Here is a 17,528-nt window from a genome sequence, read left to right on the forward strand (position 1 = left end):
TTGCTCTTGTTTATTGCAGTTTAGTCAGCAGGACGCGTTTCAGCCTATCCTGGCCTTGATCAATATATATCTTTATATAGATATATTACTTTTAGATAAAAGCACAAGCATGTGTCAACCGTTTAGCAGCGCCCAGCTGCAAAAGGTAAAAATACTAGATATTCAGAATCCCAAAATCAAACAAAAAAAGAAATTGAAGGAGACCAGGGCCTCTTTCTTTTTTCCCATTTGCCCGTTAAGCCCTAAAAGTTTTGATTATGAAATGTATCAATTTCTACTGGGGTTTAAGGCTGCAGAGGCAGTTCCTATTTGTATGTAGATTAATGAGAACCATGTCTAGCAGAGCTTATTTATGAAAATAAAAATTAACATGTAGCCATGAGAACTGCATCACTGTGCCTATATTTTGATACTGTGCATAAACCTAAAATGTTTAGTCTACTGCATTCTTTATTTATGAACAGTGTTTTGTTCACAGTGTTTTACACTAGACAATTTGACCATTTGTCTACATTTATATAAAATGTTCTTTACCTATGTAATATTCCTATTATTAAATAGTAGGTGCATGCTTGTCTCCATTTTACAGGGCATACAAGCACAGACCGTGGCAAACTTTTTCCTGGCATTCGAAGCACAGCTATCTATAATCCCAGTTATAAATAAGGTAATCACACATGTTGGTGTTTAATTAACATTATTATTTTTTTTATGCTGTTATATTCTAGCCACGCTTATTGTGCATGCCCTGGATCTCTGCTCGCGTTTCTTGCTTTTTTACAATTAAATTCAGTACTATACAGGCTGTATAATCCATCACAATACCATTTGAGTGCTGTGTTAACGGGTACCTGTTTGGTATTGTAATATAATAAATACATCACTAATGAGGCAATTCTATTTACTCTTATTGTAGTGTAGTGTAGTTGCCTTTGTATAACCCTTCATACCCCTGATGAGGTTCAGAAGCATATTTGCCGATGGACAGCACCTACATGAGAGTGACATGGTTTGAGGTGTGCCTGTTTTGTGGCCTGTGTGGTTAGCGTCTTGATATTGTGTGTGTTAAGGCCAGAGCTGCACTGTCATTGTGATTTAGTTTTTTCTTTGCTAACTAGTTAGGGGGGCCTTAATCATTAAACCTGGAGAATAGATTGGTAAAGAGAGTGTGAGTGTTTGTGGGATCCGTTTTCAGGTTGTGCATGTAGAGAAAGCTCTGCCCACGGGCCACAACGAAGCGAGAATGGAGCTGCACATAATGCTTGGTTTATGAAACATTTTAAATAGATGCAATCACGTAAGCCCTCAGGTACATATCACCTTATATGTCCTATATTTGCAACAGCATCAGATTGGGGCCCCTCTTTGGTGGCACATGCTTCCATTGGATGTAGAAATGCCTAGGTGTTCCCACAGGAGTGTAAATGGAAATTATGCCACAAACATTATTACGTCCTCCTAGGCTCAGCCTATAGTGTTGGAAGAGACACTCATATGAAGGGGCCATGGATGATCAGACCTAGTGAAAGCTCTCAGTAGTACATATTTGAGCAGTAGAGGAGGAATTTCTTTTGTATACTCTGATGCATATATGTGGACTAGGAGTCTATATGTCTGATTACTTCCTCCTATGTGTGGCAGAGGTTGGCCCAGTCAAGCAAATCTCCTATACTCCTCCTAATAACCGTTATATAGTAATTCAGACTAACCGCCAGAAGTGATGCTCTGAGAGACGAGGGCAGAACTCAGAGTATTTTTTAAACTTTTCAGAGAGGGCAACTTATCCAGAAGGCGTCAGTGTACTGTAATCATAAACTACCATGAAGTTATCATGGACCCCTTACAGAAATATAGTGTGTAAAGGTGAAAAACAGTTTAACATCAACTACAAAACAATTTAACAACAATCTCTGCAGCAAACACAGAGGGAGAAGGTCAGGGAATTTTTGGGTAGAGTTGGCACTGAATCCTAAGGTGGTGAGCTGGAAAGAATAGAGAGGAAATGTATTATAGACACTGATAAGAGGACACACATGAACAGGAGATTGGAGGATGGACAGTGTGAATTGAAAGGGTGGGTATTGTTTCCAGTCTTCAAAAATAACACATCATAATTATTCTTAAAATAAGTACTTAAAAAGGAACCTTCCTAAAGTATTTGTTCCCAACATATATTGAAGTAAGGACAGTGTGAAAGTGGTGAACTGGTTAAGGTATATAGATATATGCTATAGGGTTAAAGGTATAATGTTATTATTTTTATGGTTTGGAGCGTAGGGGAAAGGGTTAGTGGTGGAGGTTGTGGGTTTCGGGGGACAGGTTTGAAGGTATAGGGAATACTGAATCAGCCTCGCTGATAAAAGAGAACTATAGAGGACCTAGCAATTCCTTAGGGAATGGATTTTCCATAGTCTGTCCGAAACACGACAATGGCCAGCACAGCAATGCAGAAGCCCTTTGGATTTAGGAGGGGTTTAAGTTACTCCAATAGTGAGTGCAGAGAAGCAGTTGCCGCTTTGGCCAGGTTTGTTATTGAGCCATAAACTGAATGATTTAAATTCACCAACCAGGGTGGGGTTGAAGCCATTGAAGCAAGCTCAGAGAAGAACTCTATTTTAAATTTGGACTCCATGAATATAATATCGTTTTTCGCTGGATTGAATTTGAGGTAGTTTGCAGATGTATGTTGTGACGATTCACAAGGCAACTTTTTAAAGAGCTGTTGTCCTATGAAACAGATGTTTGTTTTGTAAAAATTCTAATCATCTGCATTTTGGTTTATAGCTACCCGTCTCTTCCATCAAGGATCTTAGTGGGTCCATGTACATGATGTACAACATGGGAGTAGATCAGAGTCGTAGGGGACTTTGCACCTGACTGGACTTGGATCAGATTTGGTACTGCCGAACCTGACCAACTGTCTGTTGTTGCTTAGCAATAAGATGAGCCACCTGAAGAACTCTCATTTGACATGCATATGGGATTCAAGGATTGAGATGAGCCTCTGATGGTCATTTGTGTCTTATGCTTCCAATAAAGCAAGACAAATGAGGAATGAGAAGGCAGATGTCACCTGTGAGAAGTTGGCCTGGCATATGCTAGTCACTAGTTATAGTGGCCACCTTGCACCAGTCCAATTCGACTCTTATGGTAGATAGGTTTAAGACAACCTTTTAAAGAAAGCTATCCTAGTGGTAGCTGTGGAGAGTAGCCTTCAGGCTAAGTCTCAGAGGAATGTAAAGCAGCTTGTTTTACCTTATAATCTCTTGAATTACCAAATGAAAGGACACCACACAGGTATATATATCAAATATATATGTATTTATTACTAGACACACTCTACTAATCTCTTTATGTGATTAGAAGTCAGCAACATAAGCAAATATCAACGTTACACAATAAGTTAAGCACAAATATGGCTGGGGCCCTAGGGGCGTACCAAACCATATACTAAAAAAGAGGTTTAGGAAAGTCGACTTGCAAGGGGACAAGGCCTAGGGCCTGTAGAATCGCTGGGGCCTCTCTAATCCACCCAAGGCAGGTAAGTAAAGAACCCACGGGAGATGCGTGCAGTGTGAGAACACAGCCACGGGTTCCCTATTGATTTCAATGGAGCAAGTCGCGGTTGGATTTTTAAAGTTTTAGGGTACTTCTAGAGAGTCTACAAGCAAGCCACTTACAAGAGAAGTAGTTCGAGGGCCAACACCCATAGGAGCACCGGAGTGCACGAGTTACCTCACCCAGGGAAGCCGGGTGCATAGGTGTCTTTTGGTGTCGGGTCGCGTCGTCATTTTCAATGGAACCCGAAGACGTTTTGCTGCTTGTGAAGACTGGAGAAGTGTCCGATGGAATCCAAGGCTGGATTCAAGATGAAGAAGACCTGAAAGCAGAAGGGACAGTGTTCACAGTCACTTGCCAGTGACCCGGGGCCAGGAAGATGGACGCCCACGGAAGTTGGGTGATTTCAAGTGATCACGGGTGTTTTGACTCTTCAGCCACAAGGTCCAGGAGGCATCGACGACGACCAGGAGCTGGATTCGGAGTGTCCCAGGAAGTCTGCAGCTTACTGAGGTGTCGGCAACCGGATTGGAGTCAACAAGCCTTGGCAACAGCAAGTCTTGTGGAAAGTGAAGAAAGTCAGCGGTGCAGACCAGCAAGGTCTGAGGGACTCACCCAGCGAGGGTAAGTCAGGGCAGGCCTGGAGCAACCAGGGGAGCCCTTTGGTTTGATGAGAAAGTCTTCAGGGGACCCACAAGCCAGCTGGCAAGGGATCGCGAAGACTCCTCGTGAGGATTCGCTTCACAGGAGCCCATGGTCACTCGGGACGAGGTAGGCCTCTGATTTTTTAGGGAAATCCTGCAGGAGGCTTGGACCACACATGGTCCAATGCACAAGTTCGTAGAACGTCGTGAAGGGGTTGCACTCGACAATAGTGCACGGTACCTGGGTATTGCTGTTCCTCGTCACTCATGGGGTCCACTCGCCTCAGCTCTGCTGGGGACTCACAATGGCCGTCGAGAAGTCAGGAAATACACTTCCGGGGCTGCTGGGACTTAGGACTCCAGCAGGAGCGGGAAAGTTTGCGACCGTTGATTCAAGTTTTTGGTGCCTGCCAAGCAGGGGAGTCACTCCTTGACTCCAAGGGAGATTCTTCAGTCTTCCAAAGGTAGTGGAACGTCGAAGGGCCAGGATTCTTCTTGTAGAGCGTCGTCCAGAGATATCTGATTTGCAATGGCAAGGTTTCCCTATCTTATACTAAAGGAAAGGGAGGGACTAGCTCTATGACCACTCCTCTGGGAGGGTCAGGGGGGTGGGTGGTTACACCCACTTCCCTTTGTCCAGTTTTGTGCCAGAGCAGGGTCAGGTAGCCCCTGAACCGGTTTGAGCTGGCATATGCACAGAGGAGCCTACTGGTTCCCCAATGCAGGACTTCAAAGCACTCTAGGAGTGCACCCACCCAGCCCCAATACACTAAATCCTGTCTGGAAGGTGGTGACACCTCCCTGTGACAGGATGCCTATTGTTGGGCCTCCTCCACTGCGAGTTTCAGTCAGCAGCAGGAGGGCATCCCAGTGTCTGTGCTGGTGGCATCCATTTTGTGATGCCAGGGCTCTTTGAGATTTCTACCGTGTTTCCACAGTAGGTACATGTCGTCCCCTCTAGAAGGGTGGGATCATACTCCCACACCAGTTACTAGTGTGGGGGTATGATTCCAAGTTGTTTGACACCAAACACGACATGTTTTGATGCAGTCATTCCAAAGTTAGCATTTACCGCTAGGTTATAATGCACTTAAGAGTATATGGTTTAACCGCATTCACAAACAGCCATAGAGAATAGACTCTGCCAGCTGCAGAGGGGCCCTGCTCAGGCAGAGGCACCCCCTCACATTGTAAACCAAGCACCCTACCCTCAGGATTGATAGGGCCTGCCTTAGGGGTGACTGATAGGTTTATATGTGTGTGTATGGTGAGATATAGGGAACCTATACCTCAGTGAGGAGTGCTAACACTACCTCACCCAGGCTGCAGTAACAGGCCTGGGGTGTCAGATTTAGTCTGCTTCCCAGGGGTGGCATAATACATGCTTCAGCCCCTGGTAGGCCTGTGAAGTACCTATGCCCTTGGTACCTAAGGTACGATATACTAGGGGCTCATAAGGTACCACAGTATCCAATCACTAGTGCATCTAATATGCTTGTTGTTTAGAGAGAACAGAGAGACTGGGGCCCCGATTAGCAGGGACCCAGCCAAACTATAGCCAGAAACCAGTGTTAACATCAGAAAAAAGTGGGGGCAACATAAGTGCAGATCCTACTCTCCTACATCACCACAGTCCAATATGCAATGAGATTCATCCAGGTTTTTAAGACTCGTAGTTCTGGTGCTGGAGCATCGGCAAATACCGGATTGGCAAAGTGTCAAGAGCTTGTCTTAGCTCATGTTAAGGGATAGTTGTTCAGCAACACATTTTCCATAGCACATATTTCACAGGCTGGAATTTGGACAATTGATTAGAGCAATCTTGGGCTTTCTTTAACATGGGTATAGTTTGACCTGAATTGAGCAAAAATGGAAAGATACCCTTTTTCAATGAAGCATTTATTATGCATCAACAGAGTTTACTGACTTGTGAAATGTTGTTTTAGATGATGATGATGACAGGATATTTTCTTGGGAAAGATTGAGTATAGGTGCGTGATCAAGCTAATCAGCTAATTTTCATTACTGGAGTACTTTTGGACCAACTGTTACACAAGAGTGGTGGTAGAGAGAATGTTTCTTGTGGAGTGTCTGTTGAGTGAATATATCTCCTGATAAACATAATTTAGTTTGTGGAACATTTAAAGATTTAGCTACATTTGGATTGACGTTGAGTAGGGGGTTATTGATTATGAGGATTTTTAAGTGAAATTTAGATTTAAAAAACTGTTAATCTTGTATTAGAAATGGTTAACTAAAGGGTATGACTTCACACTTGCAGGTTTTACCAGTAGAGAGTATTCAAGGTCTTTAATGGCACTCTACTTTTTCCCTAGTTTACCATTTTTTTTTTTCATGAAGAACTAATCATCTGAGAGTTAGGGGCTATATCCCTTAGGAAATATTTTCTTATATGAAAGATTGTTGCACTTTACTTATGCTACAAAATCCATCTCTGTACATGATCACCCCCATTTTTTGCTTACCGTTGTTGCTAGTTTTTGAACTCTGCATACCAGTGCACTGCTGTCCAGTCCCAGTATATGTGCTTGCACCACTAAAATATGATAAAATTGGCTAATACCCAATTGGCATATTTAGCTTGAAAATAAGTCCATAATACATGCTGCAGGAAATACACCAGTGGCATGGAAATTTTAATATTACTGTGGACTGCAGCGCATATTGTGCCAATTACTAGGTGGACAAGAAAAACATGGCTTGAGTCTTGAGTGTGTTGACGACTGCTGCATCCTTTAAATATGCAGGCAAACCAGTCACAGTAACCCTATTTGACAGGAAGTATCCCTACTTTTAAATAATACGTACAACTCCCCCAAGTAGGCCGTGCAGCCCACAATATATTTAAAAGTAGAACATACACAATCTAATTCCTTTGTGAAGCCATTAGACTAATTAGCATTAGAATTCCAGTATCTGCGCACCGTCCGTGTTTTCCCCTTGATGAGTTTTGAAAACTGCTCCCGGAGCAGAAATAACGGTTTGAGTCATTTGGCTGGAAGATATGTATGTTAGGCATGGAACTCCCTCCCTCACCACCTCCGACAAACCACATCGCTCCCGAAATTCCTAAAGGACCTCAAGACCTGGCTCTTCGATGCAACTCAGTGACCCTGCAGGTTCGGCAGAACCACCCATACCCTCCCTCCCTCCCTCGGCGCCTTGAGACCCGTTCCGGGTGAGTAGCCCGCGCTATACAAACCTATGATTGATTGATTGGAATGCAATTCTTATTTTCTAAGGAAGGACAAATGGATAGGGTTCAGGGACTTCATTCGCTTGAAATGGATCATGGGAAAGTCTTCCGTTCATAGTTAAGTATAAAGTGAGACCAAGGGTAGAGGGGTCCTTTGCTTCTAGGGCCAACTGCAGTCGGCCTGGCTCCATCAGGGCAGAAGAGTTCTACCTTATAGGATGTCACTAATGATAGTGAGCTGTGGGATAGTGTATAGTAAAGCGAAACAGTATGTGCTGAGTAAAGGTTTGCCGTTAGGAACTTTGCAACCTTTCATCTGGGAGTATTCAAGAGTCATTCCCACTGGCTAATGATTTCAGTGGACAGTGTAAGAAGACGGTGGTCCATGCATTGGTTACTTCTCGGCTGGACTATGCCAAAGCTCTCTATCTAGGGGAGCCAGACGTTTTGCAACGCCAGCTCCAGGTTGTTCAAAATGCCACTGCCTGCCTTTTCTTGAGACTTCCTAGACATACTTCGATTTCTCCTTTCTTGAGATCTCTCCACTGGCTGCTATCAAGATGCAGGTTCTTTTTAAACCAGTATCCTTGGTTCATAGGGCACTGTTCCGAATCAGCCCTGGCTATCTTGCAGGTAGATTTTCTCTCTTCTGCCCTGCAAGAGGTTTGTGATCGTCATTGACAGCTCAGGTGGTAGTGCCCCAAATTATGCAAATGAGGACGGGAGACAAGTGTTTTTCTTTCTTAGCTGCTAAAGCCTGGTACCAACTTCCCTTAGAACTTCTGACTCTTTCTTCAGAGGACGCTATTCTGACAAAACAGAATTCTTGGCTCCTTGCCTCTGATTAGTAGAGAATATTTACGCTTAAGTCTTGCTTTTTGGGGTGTACCAGAAGTCCTCAGTGCCGGAACACTCAGATGAGTAGCAATGCATCTATAAATCCCTTTTATTCACTCATCCACTTCTTTAAAAGTGGCTCGTCACCCCAGCTCATCAGAACATAGCTGGACCTGCAACTGGACCTACTGTCTGTGACTGGTGGCACCTTCTCCCACTTGTTCCCAGAACAAAGAGGTGTACTGTACTGCCTGGTGTACTTCTACTGACAAGAGGATTTTGGCTAGCAGGACATTTTAATTTTCTTGCTTTGAGCTTTTCCACCAAAACCAGTGGCTTCAACAGGACCTCCTTCAGCGGCTATCCGAATTTGAGAGGACTTTACTGGATGCAGCCTTCCGCCAAGGACTATGTTGGTAAAAACATTGACCGGGACAGCTCTCTTTGTGTCTCTGATCTCTGTTCCATCGCGTTTGGCCTGAAATCAAGCCTAGGTCCCGGTCAACCAAAAACAGTGACTCATAATTTGCTCTTTACTTTTTCTTGGTGCTTTTTGCCCAAACACATTAAAAATCCATACCTCTGGTTGCTCTTATTAGATTTTTTTTTTTTTAAATAATTAAAATTAAATGAATTGTACCATTTTTAATGTGCTGTGTGATAGCAAAGATAACCTGAAGTCTGCTTCTGTTTATAAGGAAGTCAGCGTGTGAAGCAGGGGATCAATTGATGCAAGACTGTTTTTGCGTAATGTGAACCCTGAAGATGAGATTATAGAATCCTTTTAAGCTGATGCTGTCACTGAATCAATGAGTGAGGCTCTGAAAATTCTTCTCTGTTATTCAGCCTTATGCTTGTCTCTTGCAGCAAGAAACATGGAAGTGATGAAAGCAATGCTTAAAATATTCTCAGCAGCATTCGATCAGTCATAGGTGCATTCCAGTCTGTTGTGTTTTCCCCCTTGTAACACTCTAGACAAAGACCAGATGATTTTTTATTTTTCCTTCCTGCAGGGTAACCCAGGATTTCTTACCTTTTTACTGAACCCGTTTTTGTTGGCCATATGACTGTGCCCTTTACTCTAGCTAACCAGAGGTAAAGTGCCAGTGCTTTCTTTTTTTAACATGGTAAAATTGGTGTACACCTGACTGGCACATTTCATTTTCTTGTTAGTCCCTAGTATATAGGTACCTAAGACCTGTAAATTAAATGATACGGGTGGGCTACAACTATCATTGTGCCAACCACTACAGTAGCACTGTAAGTTTTAAACTACCATTTCGAGCTGACAAAATTAATCCTTTGCCACGCCTAAACCAACCTTTTGAATATTTATAATTCACCCCTAAGGTAGGCTTTAAAAGCCCACAGGGCAGATTACGTGGTATTTAAAAGTAGGGCATTCAGATTTAATGGTTTACATGTCCTGGCAGTAAAATACCTTCCAAGTCATTTTTTCACTTTTGCAAGGCTGGGTCTCCCAGAGGTTAACCCTGGTCTGCACTATTACATTTGATACAAACTGAATTCAAGTTAGGAATAGCAACAAAAAAAAATTTCAGGACTTATTTAAATAGTAATTTGAAATCCAACGTAATGGTCGGGTCGGATTTTACATTACTATTTTGGAAATTTGACTTTTAGAAAATTGTCATTTTCCTCCTGAAAACCAAAAGGCTTTCATGCCAGTGTCCAGCTATCACTTTAAGGCTCACCTGTGGTGAAAGGTGTATTGCGCCCCGACGGTGGGCAAATGGGTCTGGGTGTGGGTAGAGGGTCTCCTCCCTTGCCAGAATGCCTGAGGGCCTTGCCTAGCCCTTTCCTGCGCTTCAGAAGATGCCTACCCTGTTACTGGCAGATTAAGCTTCAGATCTAAGCCTGCCTCCCATTTGTGTGCTCTAGTCAGGCTGGCACCAGACCTAGTGGGAGGGGAGGAAATGCCCAGAACTAGTTTGGGGGTGGGCAAAGTATTGCACTCTACCCACAGGCTGGCATTAGGCATACACGTGGACCCCACATACCTCCATCAAACACTCCTGGACCTATGTAGAACCAGGAGGACTGCTGTGCTTTCTGAAGAATCTTAGGGTAGACTGGACCTGTCTGCCTTGAACCCAGAGCCTCAGAATTGACTCCAAGAATCAATTGACTGACCTCCTATTTGAGCTTCAGGGACACAACAAACTTCCAGAAGCCGCTTTCCCTGTATCTCCCAACTAACTAATTCCAATTGGGCCTGTCATGGGTCATGTTGCTTGACCCTTGCCTGGTGTTGGTGTACTTCTCCTGTCCCCAATCTGCAGAAAATGAAACTTAGAAACATTTTGCCAAGTTTCTCCCCGGAGAACCGATTGTGACCAGGTTTGCTGTCGCTGGTCTGCCTCAACTTGCCAGTCTGCCCCTGTGAAGGAGATTCATCTTCCAAAAAAGTTTCTAAGTCCAAATGAGGAGGGCTTCACTGGGACAGATGCTAAGTAGCATGTGATAGATGTCAAGGCCGTCCCTGGCAAGGACTTTGGACTTCGCTCGCTTGGAACTTTTGTTCTTTTGTTGACGACCACACCGGGACCCTACTCTTCTGCAGCCCGCTATCATTGAGCCACACTTCGGGTGCAGCTTGTTCCTTTGACAACCATTTTTTTTCTCCAGAAAAGTATGCAAGTCAGAAAGTTAACTTTCCATCGGGTCCAATCTGGTCCATGTATCTGATTAGAGATTCGTTGCAATTGGACTTAGCTTTTGACTTTTACCCGGTCTAGCACAGTTTGTGTTTTGTGCTTTTTGGGTCTATTTTAATTCAGACTTTACAAATTCATACCTCTGGTTCTAATTCTTGGATTTTTGTCATTTAATTTATTAAAATAATTTTCTGAATTGGTTTAGGATTTGTTTTGTGTTTTGACTTTGACTGTTTAAGTGCTGCATAAACACTACTTCTAAATAAGCTTGACTGCTTTGTGCCAAGCTATAAAAAGGTGAAACACACATGTATTTAGACACTTGAGTGATTCACCCTGACAACAATTGTGATTATTATTTGAAGTGGGTTATCACCCCTTCAACTAATACTCAACTTTCATACATCAGCTGTATGCAATTCAGTCTAAGTCTTGCCCCATTATGACCACTGCCAGGTCAAGTCTCCTCCACTTGGGAACTCAACCCAGACTGGTTTGGACTGTGTAGGCCTCAGCAGTGAGGTATACATTGTGTTTTGTGGCATCGCAAGCATGTGAGCCACGTGTTCGCATACCCTTCTTTTTCCTTTCATCTGTTCGTTTTTGCTGTTGTTGTAAAGTCTGTCTGACTCCTCTGATTTCCTGAGTTGAACCGTCAAGTTTGTCTCTTTATTCTGGAGGATTTAACTCTGCTGGATGGACAATCCCTTCCAGAAGTCAAAATTCCAGATATAAATGTCCCCAGAATTGTGTCCCCAAAAGAAGTTGCCAACAAAAAGGAAATTGCTCTTGACACAACAAAAACACCTTCTGGAACATCTAGGAAGGTTCTGATGGAGAACAGGAGTGGCAGCAGAGCTGGATACGACAAGCTTGAACAGACCAGAACCAGAAGACTAACCGATGGGGAAACTAACTGAGGCAACAGCTAAGTAATAGGAAGAGCAGGAGACCAATGAAGGAGGAAAAAAGGGAGAGAAACATGGAAGGAGAAACACCCAGACATGTTTGCAAAGCCTATAACTGTCAGGGATGCAATGCACACTTAAAAGAGGGCCACCACATTAACTATGCCCCCAAAGCCAACAGCCTGTTAAACTGTCAGAATGTCTTGTGTTCTGGACATTGCTTGGGTGTGGGCCTCAGTACTCCTGCAATCATGCTGTGGTGGCAAGCTACGGCTCCGAAAACCGCACGTGTATGCCTAGCAACTCCATTGTCTGGTACCATGCTACCCGTGACTTGGATCGGTGGAATTCATAACAATATACCTCCTTCCCAGGGCACCAGGCTTAGTGGGTTGGTTCTGAATAAACCTGAGGATCAGTACTTTATAATGGACAGCTGAGGCAGGCTCCCACAACCGATCATAATAGGGTAACTCTTCCACCTGACTAAAAACAGTAACCTGCCATCAAATATACAATAGCTGAAATCTCATGTTCTCACTGGCCTCTCACATCTTTATGAGGAGGTGGAGAAGGAGTTCTAGAGAATTTGTCTGGAAAATAAGGCTTTAGCTGAGAAATGTGAATGACAGGATGGACCCTCCAAGGGGGTAACCCTAGGCACATAGACAGTATTGATCCTACCAGCGATTCTGAAACTATCCATTAAACAAGGTCCGAGTTTGGAACGTCCATTCTTATTACAAAGGAAACAGGATGATAACCATACTGTTGCTCCCTCCAGAATAATTAGGCTGTACAAACGTATGTCTGTGCGTGGTTTCTTTCACCTTAATTTGAGCTGGCCTGAATGTGGCTCCAAGAGAGAGAGTGTGGGCCTCAGCCCATCCGCAATTGTGTTGGTGTAACGAGTCTCTGTTCTAAGCGCCACACAGGCAAGCACTGTTGCTCCATGGTCCGGTACCATGCTTCCCACAATGCAGAAAGGTGGAGTTGTTAACACTTATTTGCAATTACTGCAATTAGCACAAATTCATCTTGATTGAGTTTGAGGTAAGCTTAGGACCTCAAAGCTTATATTTTCCATTAGATTATTGATTGCATACTTTCAGACAGAGTAATCTTTTGTCTGTGTACAGATTAATCCGGATAAGCTTGTGGACTAGAGGGAATCTCAGGGCATCTAAACAGAAGTTGGAGGTCCCTTATGAGAGGCTGTAGCCTTGGGATCATGACAGAAGATTGGTATGGACTTGGATCTGGAAATATTCATCTGGACCAATTGGACTTTAATCAATAGGTGTCCTGCCATGGCCTTCATAGAGTGGAGGTGAGGCGTGGCATTTACCGTCAACTGGAGGGTGCAACGCAAGTTATGTAGAAGGGTCTCAAGCTCAGTTTTGGTTCACATGTGGGTGTCAGGACCTTAGGCTGTAGGTAGCTTATGTCAAAGAAATTAATCATCGTCCTTGAAAGCTTGGGCTGACCTCATGGTTGGGCAGTGTGTATAGTAGGTCAAAAGGGATGTTGCCATCGACAGTCCAATCTATGTGTTGTAGTAGGACGCAGGTGAAGTTGGTTATAGAGATGCATGAAGGTCCAGCGTTGTGGTAAGCCGTGTGAAGAGCAGATAATTGTCAAAAGCGGGCATCCTTCCTCGTGTTCTTTCATATTAATCTCCTGGGAGATGGAAGGGTTCGAAGAGAATGTTGTTAACATATCTGGTTGTAGCTGGTTTGACAAAGTTGAACATCTCATTGTTCGAGAATGAGTTAGTGCTGGGTGGACAGTCGATAAGGTGAGATATGGAAAGCATCAGGAGAGTAGGTGGAAGAAGTTGAATGTTTGGGGCTGCTGAAATATCCATGGCCACATAATCAGTTGACAACTTTAACGGCATCTCCTCTTTGGTTTATTGTGCTAGATGCTTCTGGTTTTGGGACCAGAACATCCAGTAGTGACTGGTATGAACCTTTCTGTAGAGAGAGAGTGTAACAATGTGATCAACATAAATGTACAGCATGGGGAAACCCATTCCAGGGACAGGTTGACCTGTGGTTACTATGTATAATCTACTAACTGAACTACTTTTTAATGTGCGCATGGTAGTGATGAAGAAACGTCACCACACATTGCTATCTCACACCAGCTGAGCGACCCTCATTTATCTGTTGCCTGAAAAGGTACCTGTTATTTTTAGTTAAACATTTTCAAATGTTTTCTCTAGATTGACTTGAAGAACGCAGATCCAGAAAGAGTTGAGAAACAAATTGAAAAGGTGTTTGACATTCCACGAGAGGAGTGTATTCGGGTAAGATGTTTAAAAAACTTTTTTGCATAATTTATAAATAGGATGTTGTAGATGTTTTGCAAGTTGCTTTTTAAATTGTACCCTTAATATATATTGAATAGGTCGGTTTACAGAGGTTTTTCTTGAGTTTTGGCAACAACAATGCATATCAGACTAAAGCAAGGTGAAAGCTCATTGAACTTATTGAAATGTCTTTATTTAGAGTACAAATCCGGTCCAGTGGGCGAGAAGGCGGACACACTAGCAACCACCGCATTGTCTTAAAATGCAGAAGACAAGTGTGAAAACAAACTTAAACTTGTGTCTGTCATGTAGTAATATAGCTCTGGTAACTGCACATACAGGCATGAATTTATCAACCATTTGAATCAAGCAAGGCTGTTGTACCTACTGTATTAGTTTGAGGCTTCCTGAAAACGCTTGCTGATTTTCTAGTAAGCCTCAGGGTTGTGCCTTGCACATTTCATGGAAACGTAAACGTTAGTAATGCTTCTTTCCTTTTGAGCACTCAGTAAATACCTCAATATCCACTGTGAATAGAAGAGATTGACACATGCTATTGTACAACCACCTTCCTATTTCCTTGCTGGTACGATGATAACGAGCACATACTGCCGTAGACACATCTCTGATCAAGAATAGGTAACCCTGGGTCCAGATGTACTAAGGTTTTCTGTGTTCACAACTGGTCCAATTTGCCGAATCTCCTCGTTTGCGACCGCAAGAAATCATTACCTATGAAAGCAGAACTCGAATCTGTAAATTGTTGCAGAATCGCAAAGTGTGAATGCGACCAAATACCGATTAAGTATTTTTTAAGGATGTCCCTTCTAAATACCGCATCGGAATGGTATGTGTTAATGTTTTGCACCCGAATTCTGGTTGCAAAACATAAAATCTTTGCCGACTACAAGCAGATAGTGGTAACCCATTCGCAAACAGGAAGGGGTCCCAGAGGGACTCTTCCCTTTTGTGAATGTAGAATAAAAGTTTATTTAAGAAGGAGCAATAGACCACAAGCCCACTGAGTCTTATTAAACAAAGAAACAAAAAAAAAGAAACTTTTATTTTTAAACACGGACCAGTTTCCTTACAGGGAAACAAGCTTCCTTTAAAAACAAAGATTGCTTTATTAAAAAGCAATCACAGACATGGTGGTCTTCTAACCATAGCAGGCACCATCCTAGTGATGGCGCCAATTCCGAGTGGATCGCAAATTGCAATCAACCTGTGAGTTGGACCCAATATAAAAGAGATGGCCTGTGGAAATGTATGCAGTACACCTGATGGTAGAATTGTTCAACATAGTTGGAAACCTAACGTGTACACAGCAATGCAGATAATATCTCTATAAGTGGATACAACACTTGGTTTCCAGAACTGAGCACATTCTCCAGTAGACCCCCAGATGCCTACTGATTTGGAAAGCATGTACAGCTATTGTTTGTGCTGTGGTCCATGCTGTGCTTACTTATATGTAAATAACGTCCACGTTGAAAAGGTAGCAGCGAAAGCAAATGTCCAAACTTTCAGAACTTTTTCCAATGGTTATATAAGATCTGTTCTGGTGCACCAGACCTACCCAGACCCCGAGGTAATGTTCTTTGAACAGCAAACTACATGTTCCGGTGAGAAAAAGGCTTTCCCGCTTTTATTCAGGACACCCTCAAATGTCCATTTCCAACTGCTCATACTTGTGCTTCATCAATAGATCCTTGTCCATCTTACTCTTGTAGCTTAATAAGAGACCAACCTCTCAAAGAATGAGAGTGGCTTTTCAGAGTTAGAGATTCAAGGGAAAGCATAAGTCTCACTCTCATCAGTCCTCATTCAGCCAGACAGCATTTCCTTTAAAGTAGGCAATGTTTTTTATGTCTATTCCGATCGATTCAAGCTGTTAAGAGTAGTAATGTTTTATAAGGCTAATCCAGCAGTGAATGCCTGAATTTTTTACACAAATCATTATTTCCTGCTTAATCACTTCCTTTCTTCCACAACAATATGAACCAGTTCTTGATTCTCACTGCTAACTTGTGATCAAAGTAATCGCACAAGGCTTTGTTTACCATCTTTGCAAGATTACTGAAGGAATCCTTGACTAAGTTTTGCTTTCTATCCCTCCGAGTCCCACCCAAAGCTAACCACCACCAGCCCTTCTGAGATCAAAGCAAGACACAACCGTTGACAGCACCCTCTGGCTTTTCAGCTCCAGAGCGTAAGGCTCCTGTCACTCTGGAAGAGACCTGAGCCTCAAATGAGGCCACTTTTTTGCTTCCTTTTGACTCCAGATTTTTAGATCAGAAGGCAAGTTGCCAATTTGCGGAAGCTGTACTTTAATGAGTGTCAGAGTCATTTTGAACAGGCAGTTCTTTGGACTGGCTCAGAACTAGCTACTCTTTCCCTGTGGCTGCCAGGAGCGGATGGAGCCCAGGACGCCTTTTGTTCTGAAAGAGCCTCAAAGCTGCTGTGGATTTACTCCTTTCTGGGGTGGGAGAAAAGATGATAGAGACATGAAGACATGAATCGTACACTTTTAAACGTTGATGTTGTACAGAATGAAAACATTTTTTTTTGCCTTAATTGTTGTTTTTTCTACTAGTTCTATATGTCAAGAGAATGGAGTTCATATCTTTTTGTTAGCCAAAGTTAGCAATAAATGGGCTGTAAAAACTATACAATTGTACCGATGTGTAAACTGTTGCAACTTTAATTATACCATATCACTTAGGCTTATGTTAGTCTTTAAGCATGCATATGTGTGCCACTTAAATGAACGAAAGTTCAGAACTATGTAGTTAGGCCTTATTATTACAAGCCATAATGGCTGCTGCCCAAACTACATTTGACCTTAGCCTATGCCAAATGTAGCATTTTATTATTGCAAAAACATGCAGATTGTAATTCAGCATCCACACCTGGCTAGTCACTTGGTTACTTTTAAGTTCATGTTTTGTCCCATATGTAAGTGGAGAGATACCTCACATGAGTTCTTATGTGATATTTGACTTTTACATAGCCTTTGTGGTTTTATATGCACTTATGACTGACGCCGCAGACTACTGTCATATTAAGCACGCTAGGCTTGAGATTGGCTGGTATGTCCATGCCATGTCTTGACTCAAGTGTAATTTATATTCCAATACAGAATACTAAACAGTACTTTTATGTTTATTTTAATATTTTCCATCAGATTTCTGCGAAACATGGAACTAATGTTGAGCGTGTTCTCCAAGAAGTGATTGCAAAGATTCCCCCGTAAGTATATTTCACTAGCATTTCATTTCTGAATAAAATTAGATCTGACGTTCTCTTAGATGGTTTCAAGACATTTTAGTTCATTTCAATTTTGTATCCTGAGTATGTATATATACGCAA

The 17,528-nt window shown here is 42.7% G+C and overlaps 1 protein-coding gene across 2 annotated transcripts in view; it reads left to right on the plus strand.

The window, feature by feature from the left end:
- The window catches only part of GUF1 (GTP binding elongation factor GUF1), a 328,054-nt gene that overhangs the window by 70,518 nt on the left and 240,008 nt on the right, over positions 1–17,528 (plus strand). For both annotated transcript variants that reach the window (XM_085642161.1, XM_085642162.1), the window contains exons 6-8: positions 590–667; positions 14,070–14,153; positions 17,344–17,408. In XM_085642161.1, the coding sequence (XP_085498287.1) occupies positions 590–667; positions 14,070–14,153; positions 17,344–17,408 (227 nt within the window). The remainder of the gene's footprint in view (positions 1–589; positions 668–14,069; positions 14,154–17,343; positions 17,409–17,528) is intronic.

The sequence above is a fragment of the Triturus cristatus genome, chromosome 2_2 (genome assembly GCF_964204655.1).
Source record: "Triturus cristatus chromosome 2_2, aTriCri1.1, whole genome shotgun sequence".
NCBI classification, from domain to species: domain Eukaryota; kingdom Metazoa; phylum Chordata; class Amphibia; order Caudata; family Salamandridae; genus Triturus; species Triturus cristatus.